This window comes from Perna viridis, chromosome 14 (assembly GCF_037379345.1).
Source record: "Perna viridis isolate PV_CMFRI_1.1 ecotype Kerala chromosome 14, ASM3737934v1, whole genome shotgun sequence".
Taxonomy (NCBI): Eukaryota; Metazoa; Mollusca; class Bivalvia; order Mytilida; family Mytilidae; genus Perna; species Perna viridis.
Genome location: NC_142458.1, coordinates 29,784,827 through 29,799,703, shown reverse-complemented (window position 1 = coordinate 29,799,703; position 14,877 = coordinate 29,784,827). Strand labels below are relative to the sequence as shown.

General features: G+C 33.0%; 1 protein-coding gene across 1 annotated transcript; it reads right to left on the bottom strand.

Moving 5' to 3' along the window:
• Positions 1-1,532: 1,532 nt before the first annotated feature.
• On the bottom strand, positions 1,533-14,492 carry LOC148598931 (uncharacterized). Its single transcript, XM_088560267.1, has 9 exons — positions 14,269-14,492; positions 10,868-10,962; positions 9,731-9,836; positions 6,515-6,634; positions 4,120-4,293; positions 3,545-3,670; positions 2,612-2,779; positions 2,240-2,312; positions 1,533-1,971 (listed from the first exon to the last, which is right to left on the bottom strand). Exons 2-9 carry the CDS (start codon positions 10,928-10,930, stop codon positions 1,533-1,535), a joined length of 1,269 nt encoding a protein of 422 aa, XP_088416393.1. The 5' UTR covers positions 10,931-10,962; positions 14,269-14,492.
• Between the last annotated feature and the right edge of the window lie 385 nt (positions 14,493-14,877).

Sequence of the window (14,877 nt, the reverse complement as noted above, 5' to 3'; positions counted from 1 at the left end):
ATATCTTCCTTGTATCAATTTGAACCGATGGAGCAGTGTAGCGAATAGAGTCGTCACATTCTGAGACGTTTATATAAATATATATATAAATGATATATCTGAGAAACTAACTTTTTTATGCAGATTATATGCAGATGCCACTTTGTTTAATTATTCTGACCATGTGCATATCATAACAACAATTGATCATGATCTCCAGGAGTTGGATGGCTAGTTGAAAAAATGGCGAATGTCATTCAATCCAGATAAAACTGAAATCATAATGTTCTCAAATGTAGAAATTACAGATATAACTTTTACTCTCAACGATGTTGACAATCCTGTCGTAAGCACCTCGGAGTGACATTTAGTGACGAAGCAAAATGGAACCTCTATATTAAAAATATTGTAAGAAATGATCTAAATGTTTTGAGAAGATTGAAATACCAGTTATGTTGGAAAAATAATATTCAGTTTACATACGACCTTTGTTCGAATATGCCTCTGAAGTATGGGAAAATAATTATTCTTGAAACGCTTCTAAACTAGAACAACTTCAATTGGCAGCAAAAAGAATTGTTAAAGGATTACCAGTATTTACTAAATTGGAAACTTTGTATTCCGAAATTGGATGGGAACCTTTGTCTAATAGACAAATTTATAGAAGGTTATAAATGTTTTGTAAAATACAAAATCAAGATGTACCTGATTATTTATGTACACTTACTCCTTCTAAGTCCCACTATTTAAGCGATTATCCTTTACGTATGTTGATAATGCTGTATCATGATGTTACTCTACCTCATGGTCGACTCTCTATTACAAATAATTCTTTCATTCCAGCAACAATAAGGTAATGAAATAGCCTTGACTCAAATGTACGAAATTTGATATCATGAACTCATGGATCGCTACGGTGTATCCATATGCGCCATGAAATCTGATTTGTTTAACGTGTTAAGTTTTCCTTTCCTCTTTCGTCTATCCCGGACTTGGTTTTTTATGAGCAACTCGGCGAGTGTTTCTAGAAAAGCAGAGGACGCATACCCTACCGGTGTACCTGGTCCATGCTCCCGGTTCCTGATTTGCTTTTGTTACTTTGTATATATGATTTTTGTTGACTACCGCTGAAACCTAGGTGCCCTTGATTATTATTATAATGAATTTGAGAAGTTACATGTATGGATATTTAAGCGTAGTCTTAATGCCAACAAATCATCAAATATTGCTTTGATTTTTGTTTGTTGGGGTTTAACGTCCGAGCAGCAATATTTCAGCTATATCCAGACGATGAATATTGCTTTGAATTATACATCATTTCATTTATCTTTTAAATAAAACATATCTCCTTACGTTCAAGCATTACGATTAGGCTACTCATCATGAACTTAATGAACTCATATAACATCTTTATGTACTCTGTAGTGTATTTCTCATGCCAATGTCTGGTCTTTGTTCCTGGATTACATTCGTTTGATTTCCATTAGTGTCTTGGTTCCCTATATTATTCCTATCATTTATACAGACACCCTTAAATTAAAATTGATAATATTTTATTGACATTCAATAGTAAAAGTATCATAATGACACTCTCTGTTTTTAATATTATGAATCATTGCGGTATTATAGGTTGTCTCTTCTCCTCTAACGCCTATCATGGTGTCATACACATTCACAGTGATTGCCTGCGTATCGACTTTCATAACATGGTCTATCCTGTTATAGTCATCTTCCTCGTGGCTTTTTGTTCCATCAGATACCTTGTTTTGATGATTATGTTTTATTACAAGTGCATACTCTTGTCCAGCAATTTCTTCATGTACTGGTTCAAATGTTTTATTAGATTTGGGGCAATCATTGTTTTTATGAGTAAGTCCATGAATTCCATTATTGCGTAATTTAACTCCTTGTGTGGGATTGTATGTTTCCGCTTTATTAGATAACATATCATCATTATGACCTTTATCAACGTTTAGACACAACTGCCGTCGTCTGCAAGTATAAATTATAAATCTGAATATTAAAAATAGGTGGATTATTATACCTCAGTTGAAGTTGTGTCAATAAAAAAACACAGAAATGTTAATGACGAATGTTGTCAGCTAATTAAAAAAAACAAACAGGGAAAAGATAGTCACTAGTAAATCAAAGCGTGCTTTAATATCCTATTGTCCAGACCTCATTCCTATTGCTACAACAATTAAAAAAGGAGTGTACTGATCGTTGTAACTAGATATTCAAACTATTCTTATGCATATACCTTACAAAAAGCACAAATCCCACAGCAATGATACCAATGCTTACTGCTGTCGCAAACACACCAGCAATTAATTCTAAAAAAAGATGGTTTTAATCCTTTTAATGAATTTAATTATTCATGTTGTTTGACAGAACAATGAATAAATTTCCGGTATCGGTAAGTGAAATTTGTTTATGAACCATAGATCAATTATAAATTATTTGTTGATACAACCATTACAAATAAACATGATAATGTTTGATTGTAGTCACAGTTTTTATTTGTGTTTATTCGTTTTTTATTGGCTTATTTCTTTTTACATAAATTGTTAAATGTCCAATAGTTGATTTTCATTAATATTTGATTTTTTTCTATTCTCGTTATGGTACTAACCAGCATTTACTGTGGATCTTTTTTCGAAAATGTTAATTGCCTTCTGAGATGACATATGCATTTCACTTGTCATCTTATATGTAATACTACTATTAATGAAGATGCTATGATGTGTCGGTTTAATGTCTGCTGTGTCATCCTTTTTAAGTATTGTAACTGATATATTACCTATAAAAGAATTAATTGAATATATCAAATATGTATTTTCAGTTGACCTAAAACAAATTAGAATACCGAAGTGCTTTGCAAGGAACTAGTGACCAAAAATAGCCCATGCTTACCAAAACAAACACATGTAAAACACAGCATAAACAAAGAATAAACCTTTATAGTCCGTAGAACTTTATAAGTATGTATCACTATCAGTTTTATGCAAATACCAAATAATACTTATAATTATATCAAGAAGGCTTAAAACTTCAAAAAAAAATGTGAGATATAAAGAACTTTATTTGTGGTATGAGCAAGCATATACATTTTAAACATATCTTTTGTTTGTATGTTTGTCTGTTGTTGTTTATTATTATTCGTTGTAAGTTGCTGGTATTTTTGATTGAAGCATAAAGTAACAGTGCACTGACTTGACATAAAACTGATATACAAATGAGACTTAAAACTGTGGAAAACATACGAGGCTATTCAAAGCATTTTTACCTAACATATATCAAAATGTAAACAACGTTTTGTATTCGAAGCGGGCGACAATCTGGAATATTCATAACAGTGTAACGCGTGTGGCGTCAAAACAGAAAGTTGGTGATTGTTTATAACTTGTAAATATACGGTCAATGCATTTTGACTGCTCAAATAAAACAGTCGCAGTATAAATATTGATAATGTACAGAGCAGGTCACATTAAACAGATGTGATGTCCTCACATATGGAATTGATAACTTTAAAATGACAAAAAGATAAGGAGTTGATGACGTTTACCTTCTATATTACAAACGAAACCATCAACATTTTTGTCACAATAATCCCAATACGCAGTCATCTTATGGCCATTGTTCAAGCACGTTCCAATCCTGCATTTTGTAATCGGTTGTGTGTGGTTCAACACTAAAATTAAATTACAAAAATTGGAACCACTGAAAACAAGTCCTTATAGGTGCTGTAACATTTTATATCACTATATCGTTAAAGTGTATAAATAACTATCTGTACTCCTTTTCAGAAAAAATCGTAAGTGTAAAATTAGTCGTAAGTTATGGCGTCACAATACTTTGATTTACTATGACGTCATAACTTACGACTAATTTTACACTTACGATTTTTTTGTGAAAAGGACCATTGAATACTACTACACCTTATATACTAAATGAAGCTTTCTGGAGTGAAACCTGTATTTCATTTTCATATATTTAATATCTACTTGCATGTATGAAATCTATCAATTTTTTAATTGATTATAAAGATAATAATCATTTATCCTTATGAGGTATATTCATTACAGTTTCCGTAATAATGCATGTCAAGTAAAATAATTTAAGATTTCTATAAATAAATACCAGTGTTGTCACTATATAGATTCTTTGTAAAACGTTGTATACCAGTCCAAAAGGAATTTTCGTTAATATTGCTTAAAAGGGAGCAAATCTCGTCATTTTGAATAAAGGAATTATTGGCATCACATGTTTGCTTTAATTCATCATATGTCATTGCATTTAAAATGGTATGTCGATCTGAAAATAAATAAATTGAAAGTAGGTAGAATTACTCATCTTACCTACAACATGAAAATAAAAATGAACAAGAACAATAAAAACTAGATAATATATCATGTGTACATGTATCACTTATTGTTTGACTACTACGTGCATCGATTGTGTTTTATGTAGTGTGTGAAAATAAGTGAATGTTACTCAATCTGTTTATTCTGTATTGAAATCATTTTTTTCAAGTTCAATATAAATGCGTCCATGAAATGTTTATATTTCAAGCTGAAATTATATCGATCAATTCAACCATTCCACGTCTCGGCAAAACACGAACAAATCTTTTTGTTATCTGATAGAACTCTTTTTGTATATTAATATGTGTATGACTCGTTTTATTTTCGTTTCAACCAAACTTATACATGGTGTACTTGTAATTTGCAATTATTGTTCAACATGACAGATTGTATTGTTAGGAAATTAGTAGGATCGAAAACATTGAAGATGATTTACGAATACATTGCCACTGGTGCTGTCGAATTGAACTGTTATCAAAGCACTTTGTTTATTCCAAAATTGATCGTTTCCGAATTAATAAAGATCAAAAACTTTTCAACTTTGACTTACAAAAATGAACAACATTATGATATTACTAACTTATGTATTATTGTACTACACATATTACAGTACAGAACAAAAACATTTTACATAATTGTTTTATATATTGGAATAGCTATACATCAATTAATTTTTTCCACTAATTTTAAATAAATTATCTCGTTGCAATTACAGAAACTAACGTAGAAACAAGATGTGTGATATGATTCATATTTGACTAAACATTTATAAAAAAAAATGAGGTATCTCTGTTTTTTTATGCAATTGAAATGCTTTTCATTTAATCAAACCTCTGACTACTGGTATTGAAAATATGATACTTTTATTTCCCATACTCAACACTATTAGACATCGTTTTTTTTCAGAAACAAAATGGTACACCAAATATATTTAGTTCTTGGGAGAGTTTCCTCATACTTTGTAAATAATAATTCCAAATCATCTTCCAAATATACATACGAAGATGTTTTCAAAATGCTTATAAAAATGCAAAATGTTTGATGGACAACATGTTTGTCTAGTGCAGTGGACGTATTTCTTAACAAACGGGTGGCATTCCAATGGGAAGCAATTGTGCTCCTCTAGATCATTTCACCTCAATTTCCGCTAAAAAGATGACGTATTATCGTTAAACAGTTTGGGGTATCGTTACATCGCATGTATCTAAAAAACTTGAGATAAAGGATATTATGGACACTGTTTAGTCAGCCTTATATCTTGACCTACACTTAGAGATCGATGGTCAAGGAAAACTATTGACCAAAATGCACGACAAACGTGACGACTTTTCATTCAGCATTGTCAACTTTCTTTTCATGTGTGGCAACATTCCTTCAGTACCTGCCTGTCGAGTTTTCATATCACATTTCAAACGTACGCCAGAGCTTGCCGTAACAACTTTTTATATCGCACTAGACTCCTTATAATTAGGCTTCAGGAACAGATTAATGTGAGTATAAGATTATTCTCATTATTACAGAAGGTCTATAGTCGTCATCATGAACTCGTGGATTGTAACGGTGTATCCATCTCCACTATGAAAACTGATTTTTTTCAAAATTTCATAGTTTCACTTTCCTCTTTCGTCTCCCCCGGACTTGAATATTTATGAGCGGGTAATTTTAGAAAAAGAAAGGATCTTAGTTACTTTATGTTCTTTGTTCTGTTTGTCTGCCTACCTTTTCTGGTCTTTGTCCCAGGATTAGATTATTTTGAAATCCACTAGAATTGCCGTTCCCTCTCATCTGGTGGGAACATGCTTCAGTACATTTTTTTTCTTATTTAATGTTATGTGTATCACAATTATTTATTTGGTGACTTAATTATTCGTACCAAAATAGCATTATGTTCGGTTTTTATATGTTATTACCGATTAAATTATCATTGATACCTCAAACAGAGAATTAAATGACTGAAATGATAATTAATTTAACAATGCTCCAAAATATATGGGTTTGTTTGACCTTTTGTATTTTAAGATAAGTTACAGTTTGAAATAAAAGTGCATTACTATCTACGCAATTTTTAATAATGTTGTATCTTGTACGCAAAGTATAAACTTAGAATTTACATGTAACAGTTTAAGCATGGCTTTGTTATACCATTAAAATGAAATGTTTATTTTTCTTACCACAGGTTCCTGGAAATTCAAATTGACATTCGCTGGGCTTCAAAACATATGTCCTTTGATTTTGACCAATACACTCAGCAATAACACACTTGTCATTGGTACTATAAGAAGCTGTTATTTCTGAAATACATTGAATTTCGAATTTGTTCATTTTCTTTTTTTTTGTTACCATGTGCATCACACTTCTATCAAATAAAAATTATCATATCTTAGCTTAACATGGTTATGCTGATACAAGGTTGAACTCATCGCTATAGTCATCATGAACTCCCGGATCGCTACGGTGTATCCATCTGCGCCATGAAAACAGATTTGTTCAACGTGTCATAGTTTTTCTGTCCTCTTTGGTCTACCCCGGAGTTGCTTTTTATGAGCAACTCATCGGGTGTTTCTAGAGAAGCAGAGGAGGACGCTTAGCCTACCCGTACACCTGGTCCATGCTCCCAGTTTTTAGTGGAGTCCCAGTTGCTCATTTGCTTTTTATAACTTTGTATGTATGATTTTAATCATTTTATTTTCTGTGCTGTGTTTGTCTTTTTTCAATGTCTGGTCTTTGTCCCTGGATTACATTTTATTGATTACCTCAATACGAATGGTTCCCTTACTCTTTTCAAATGTTTTTTGATAATTCAGGATGTAAATATATGTGTTCTTTTTAGATCATTTTAGTAATGTAACAAAAACATAAAAACACTACGATAAGTGGACTTTTATAATATGCTTACAGCACTCGAAATCCTGTGAGACAACATTGACGCTCGGTTAGGAGATACTGTTTATTGTTAAGTTATCGGATTTCTCAAGGGAACCGATTGTGCAACATTTGCGGACTTGATCTGACTTTCCATTTCAATTATGATAAACTAAATACGGCAATGTATGATAAAAGGGACGATTTTTACATTCCCTGTTGTTAGTTGTACATTTTTGTTAAATGATGTATTAAGTAGTACTGCAGCTAAGGATCATGCAAAATGTGATTCATGGGTAGAAAGCCTACATACTTTTACTTTTGATATTTTGTTTGAAATGTCATAGTAAACAGAAACAAGCATGTGGTTTTTTATATAACCCGTGCTCTTATGAGATAAAAGATATATAGAATGCACTGTAGATTTCAAAATTAAGGGAGATATTCTGTAAATGGTGCTTAAATACAATAGAATCTACTGTATTTTCAATGTCGATTATCTCCTAAGAGCATTTCATAGTATAGACCCATAAAACAACTTCATTACAAAACTAAAAATATGTAACCTTTTTTTGTGGTGTATCACATTTTTTCAGATTTTGCATGATTCTTACAAAGACAGCTACTTAATATCCCAATTGCTCGAATTTTAACAAATAACCGGGATATTACTACATCAAGCTTGTTAAAACATTCAAAAAAGTTTTCAAACGATACAAGGAAGTCTTTCTCATCTACAGATGTACTTGAAAACGATTAGTACGTGTGTATATCTCTCACCTTATATTTTAAGGATATTTTCTTCACAAAGCACGGAAAGCTCAATTCTTGCCTAATAAGTTGACTTAACCGATGAAATGATTTGTAAGGGATATAGTTGTGATAAATTGCTCAAATCATTACAATAGCTTTTTCTTATTATAACATTGACGTTCTCAAATGGCCTTTTCATACAATTTAACATACAATATTTAAAAGGAGTTTTCGTCTAGACATAGGTTGTGTCATTATTGTATGTCCTATGATGTACAGTTGTTCTAAAGCCAGGACTGAAATAATGCGGATTGATATTGCATACGATGAGGAAACAATTTTTGTAGTTTTAAACTAGTCTGGAGTTGGCATGTCAGTTAACTGCTAGTAGTCCTTAGTTTGTACATTTGTGTAGATTATTTTCAATTTCGTTATTGCCGTTGGAACAAGGGATACAAACCTTTCTGGATTGATTTTTAGGTGTGTTTAATTGTGTCCCAAATCAGGAATGTCATGCTTCTGTCTGTTTAGTTCCATTCATGTTTAGATTTTTAGTTATATTTTGTTTCTGGAGTATTTAGGGGCAACAGTGATGCTGAACCTGTGCAATATGTTGTTTCGAATTGTTGCAGTCTGCCCTGTCATGTAAGGGTTTTCTCGTCGTTCACTGATGAACCATGGGTGGCCTTGGGCGGTGGACATTTGACATGCCGATGATGTTGTCTTTTTGACATATTCGCCAATTCCATTCTTTCTATATCAAATACATTGTATGGATCTCGGGTATATCAACACAAGCTGTATTTATTTTTAAAAAATATATACATATGCATCATTCCTTCTTAATTGACATAGAAAATGGGAAATTTGATCAGAAACATGGAAGTCCAAAATCCACCGATTTGACTTATAATTTCACTCAAGGATGTTTTCTCTTTTTTTTTTAAACCATATTTTTTCATTAGGAATCACTTTGCTCAATTTTGTCAATAGAATATCAGACAAATGAGATTTTTTACAGATTTATTTGCTCTTGAAAGATTCATTTTCAGTGCATTTGAAAGAAATTTTCTATTGTCAACTTTCCTTATATGTACAGCAACATCCTTTCGGCACCTGCGTATGGAGTTTTCATATAAAAACTCATACGTTATGTCAAGCTTGCCGTAGATACGCAGACTTTGTCCTTTTCCCTGAATTACATTCTTTTGATTTCCACTACAACATTTGCTCCCTTGATTACTCTTTTTACCTAGTTTCATCACTTTCAAAGTAGATATAACGAATAAAAGAAACAATATGTCACCCCAGCAATTGGCTTGATTCTCAGGGTCAAGATAATATATTAAATTGAAATAATATTGTTTTCATATGCTTTTTTAAAATATGATGCCGTGCATCTTTAAAAAGCACATTTTGTTTCCAAATGGTTGGAAACATTTGAAAATATATGTTGCAATTTTTTGTTCAATGAACAGTGTAATAGACTTATACACGTGTATAATGCAAAATGTTTTAATGTAACACAATTGGTTCCCTTACCCAAAGAGATTTTTCTGAATAAGCAACCCTAAATACTACCATACACCTGCAATATCAACATTTGATGATGAGCAATCTGACATTTTTTGTTTAATGTGATGTATGACGCGAAGCAAATTTTCTATACCCGCGTATGCAAATTTTATGTTACTTTGTGTATGTCCAAATTTGATACCGCATGTACAGTTGCTTATGAGAGTATTGGATTTAGAATTAAAACGTCTTATTACCATCTGTTTTGTACACTCTCGTTGTATTGATTCCTGATTCGCACATACCATAATGTAGTGGCGATTGATAAATTGGTGGTGACTCAAAGCAAAAACAGCGTGGTTTCTACGGATAAAGATGAAATAGGAGATAAAAATATATTTGAATGCAATAGCCTCGTTGAAGATTCGTTGAGGTCTAGCTGATACCACGTTGACCTCCATCGTTTTGTTACAAGTACATATAACACTATTTGATAAAAATGCACTGCTGTGTAATTAAGTTTGTTTCCAAAAATCAGGAAATCCATGCTTAACCTTAAAAATTGCAAATATGTGCCTGTTTGTAAAACTAGAATGGCGGTGCTGACTGGCGATACTATATACCATAAAGACCATTGGTAATGAATCATAAAAAATCAGTCAAATTAAGCCTTTTATTGATATATGTATCAACATATTTTTGTTTTTATTCTAAAGAATAATGAAGTTCAATCTGGCGACATGTAAGGCGTGGTTAAAAGAATAAATCAGATACCATAAGACGTTGTAACGTCACAATCCTTGAAAATTCTCTTTCGTTTGCACATCCACATATAATGCAGAAAACATGCCAAAGAAATACCTGATAGCCATAATAATAAAATGTTGGATGCGAAATGTTTTTTTTTATTTAATTCCACAAACTGAAATTCCAGATAATTTTTTTTGTCAACCAGTATTTTGTCCGGAAACTGTCTGAAACTTATATTCGAGTTACATTGTCACGTCTTTTATCTTTTTTGATACAAATATACCAGTTTTTTGTATTGCAAATTTAGATATGCTGTACACGTGTTTCAAGGAGTAACCTCTCATCATCAGCATTAAAATCAAATATGTAGGATTATCATAATCAAAATGTAATTTGTATACAATAAGTAACCAAAGCTACCGAAAGAGGTTACCGTCTACAAAACGTTTAAATACTGTTATTGATAAAAATGTTGTATAGTTTCTTTTATCGACTAGCACAACAAACGATACCTTTAATTGTATCTGCAATGTCGCTTACAGATAACAAATGTATACATTTTTGCAAATATAAGTTGCAATATAATAGAATAGATTTTAGAAATCCTTATAGGTCAAACTAATTGTAAAACTTAAAAGACTTACGAGAAATCCTATGTAGTTCGTGTTGCAGTTCTGGATGCATTCCTCAATGACACCCGCAGTCATATTTTTACTCTTTTCATGAAGAATATAGCATCCTAGAAAAAAATGTTCCTAAAGTGTTTTATTAATGTGAATTGTTTTTAAAAATATCACGACATCTTCTAAAGAGCTGTATCTCGCATTGAATAATACTGATATATCTACAAAATAAAACCTTGATATGATGCAATGGGTGTTTGGATTGGGGAGAATGGGGAAACTGGTTTAATATCGGCAAATAAAAGTAAAAACATAATAAAGATAGCGAGTTCAGATACACCAACATTCAGGTTCATGGACAAAACATTTAATCAGAAAACAAAGAAGATTTAATGACACATTGTAGACGGCAAAATTAATTAAATACAATGTAATATGATATTAAAATGACAATTAGAAAAACAAGACAATTGAAACGAACATACAAAGTATCACTATTTTAATTGAAAACATAAAAGTCAAGTTTGAAATGAAATATTATCATCAAATAAAATCTAAATGTGATTATTATGGGATGAAGATCGACCTTTTGAAATAGCCCCGTGCAGGTCCGGGTGTCAAAAGAATAGGCCTGCAGCAGCGCTAAGCTTGTCATAAGAGGCGACTAAATAGTGCTCAGAAACCTAGCCGGGGACTAGGCGCTCTGCCCACAGAGCAACTGGGATGTGTGCCCCAGGTGGTGGAATGGGGTACCCCTGGCATGTTACATGCTGGGGTTGTCAGGCTATAATACGGAAAACCTGACTGCAAACCATAGTGGTGCACCGTGTTGGGAAAGATGCCACGTTCCTCGCACGGTAAAGAACCCTGCTGTGGTATTCGATAGGAGTAGGAACCTTTGCGCTCCGCCACAGGAGGCTAAATTGCCCGACCTTACCCATCCCTCCCTTTTTCTAGTGGCAATCAAAATTTGTCGACCCTACTGTCCTTGTGTCCCATCCCGTTTTTCATTTCATCATCATTTCATGTTCATTTTATCATCCGTTTCATGTTCATCGTCTGAATATAGCTGGAATATTGCTGCTTGGACGTTAAACCCCAACAATCAATCAATCAATCAATCAATCGTTTGAAATAGGTAATTGATAAGTGGAATGGGTATGGAAAGAACCATTAATAAGATGTTACATGATGTTGTACAAAGTTTAGTACAGATTCAATAAAAAATATATATATAACTTGAAATATAAACATCAACAATACCGCAAACGAGTAAAATTTGGTATTAAGGTGTGTGTGTGGGGGGGGGGGGGCAACTACACAAAAGAAGGGATAAAAGAGCAACCTCCTGTGCTAATCACACCCTGGGGATATAAGTGAATGGTTGTGGTGTAAACAATATTTATACTGAAATGGTTAAGAGTAATCGAGTGAAATAAGATTCTAGTGGAAATCAAAAGAATGCAATCCATGGAAAAGACCCGAAATGGAAAACAGACGTACACAGCAAGAACATAAAATAATTATTAATACGCACAAAGCAAAAACTAATTAAATTGACAACTCGGACTTCACTAAAAACTGGGAGCATGGACCAGGTGCGTCGATATGATATGCGTCCTTTGCCTTTCTAGAAACACTCGCCAACTTGTTCATAAAAAAACGAGTCCAAGGTAGACAAAAGAGGAAAGGAAAACTATGATACGTTGAACAAATCAGGTTTCATAATGCAAAAATGCAGTACAGATTTTTTACTGCTACTATATTGTATGTCTACCCCTGACAATAAACATTAGATGTTTTACGTTTTGCAGACAAATCCAATGTTGTTTTGGGCTTTGTCTTCAGGAAGGACAACATATTTGTCGTGTATAGTAGACAATGTTTTAGCTATATCGATTGAAAACTGGTGTTGGCTTAACGCATGTTTACCTATTCAAAACTTTCATACATTTCAAAATTAAAGACCCCACAGCCTTAACTCACTCTTACAGACAATCAATGTTTTCTCTTTCTCGTTTTATCTAATTTCTTGCGTAGTCCTCAACGGCATCCATGAGAACTTTAAAATCATAATTTTCATTTATGGATGGTGATTCACGGTACTTGGTGTTGTCATTTACATCTACCATTATGAAGTGATTCGAAGTACCATATTTGAATGGAGTTTTTGCAAGAATAGTGAGGTGGTTTACCCTTGACGTCCGCAATCTCGAAATTTGTTATAGTTAAGATCTGACTACCCGATGTATGATAATGAGTTTAGTAATTTGTTATAACCTTTAAAAATCAAGGCGGTCAGGGCTGACTGTACACCCGACTTTGAAGGTTATTTCCAAGTATATGTAATCCGTGCTTTACCAAAAACATGTGTGTTTATCATAGAATGGTATCTGTGAAATGTGTGTTTCATTGATATTGGAAAGTCAGTCACTTCATGTGTAATAAAGTTTTGATTTCAAACGTCCTGTATTATATAATATAATATATATATAATACAGGACGTTTGAAATAAAAATATATATAAGGGTCTGACAAATTCCCAACGATGTTAGAACTGTCAAATTTGCGATGCAAATTTTTGGTCGTTCCCTCCGCGGGACTCGAAATCGTACCGCTGTGACATCTATGGCAACACCGCCTGCACAAATCCAGCGCCCTAGACCACTCGGCCAGTTAGGCTATATAAAAATATAGCATTCGCTGGCCGGGTCATTCCTCCTCGTAGGATTTATCTAGGGCTGTAACTTAGTACACGACGTATGGTAGTATGGAACAGTTCATCTAGGTGTTATTATATAGGATAGAAGATCAAATTAATGATGCATGTCACAACAAATCAATATTATACAACGTCTCAGAATGTGACGACTCTATTTGCTACACTGTTTCATCGAATCAAATTGATACAGGGACGATAACGTAAACTTATAGAAGGGTCTAATAGAACCCAACGATGTTAGAACTGTCAAATTTGCGATGCAAATGTTTAGTCGTTCCCTCCGCAGGACTCGAACTCGTACCGCTGTGACATCTATGGCAACACCGCCCTAGACCACTCGGCCACCTAGGCTATATACAATATAGCTTTCGCTGGTAGGGTCATTCCTCCTCGTATTATTAATAATATTGATTTGTTGTGACATGCATCATTAATTTGATCCTCTATCCTATATAATAACACCTCGATGAACTGCCCCGTACTACCATACATCGTGTACTAAGTTACAGCCCTAGATGAAATGAGTCTTTTGCAGTTTAAAACAATTTTATTCAATATAACTGCCGGGAGGTCATGAATCGTAGATAGAGTTTCTGAAACAACACATTTCTTGACAATTGATGTTACTTTTGTTACTCATCCATCTTTTGAAGTAATTTGTATGTTAAGAAAACAAAATGTTTTGGCTGCAAAAACTTACCCAATGGTCTTAACCAAACGTAAGCTTGATATTCACCAAGCCAGACCGACCCTTTCAATACTTGCTGACAAGTCACTCCACCATTTCTTGCTAGTGTTCCACCTTTAGAAACACACAGTGAGTTTGCATTTATCCAAGTGGTGGTAGTTTGAAAGACCGACACTTTTCCTAAAAGAATTAAATAACATTTTTATGGCGTATTAATTATATTATCATTCACTAGTATTAAAGATTCTGAAACACAACTTAAAAATATAACAATAAATATTCAAATAACGCAAACGTTAGAACTTCAAAAGTATAAAACGTCAAATCTGCTCCAGAAACGCGCAATCGAACTGTAAAAAGGATTAAAGTTACACAACAGAATGTAGCATAAAAGTACTTACATGTACAAAAAGAGGAAAACGCTGTAACATAATCCATTCTAGCCTATGATTTTAAGATATACAAAAAAATAATGTTCCTAATTCATTACCATTTTGTTTTCTTTATCTCCTGCAGAAAGAAGCTATAACCTGCAGAAAGAAGCTATAAATATCCGTCAAAAGTAGGGGTTTACTTTTTTCCACATCAATAAATTAATCGATAAACAATGTAACTACATTA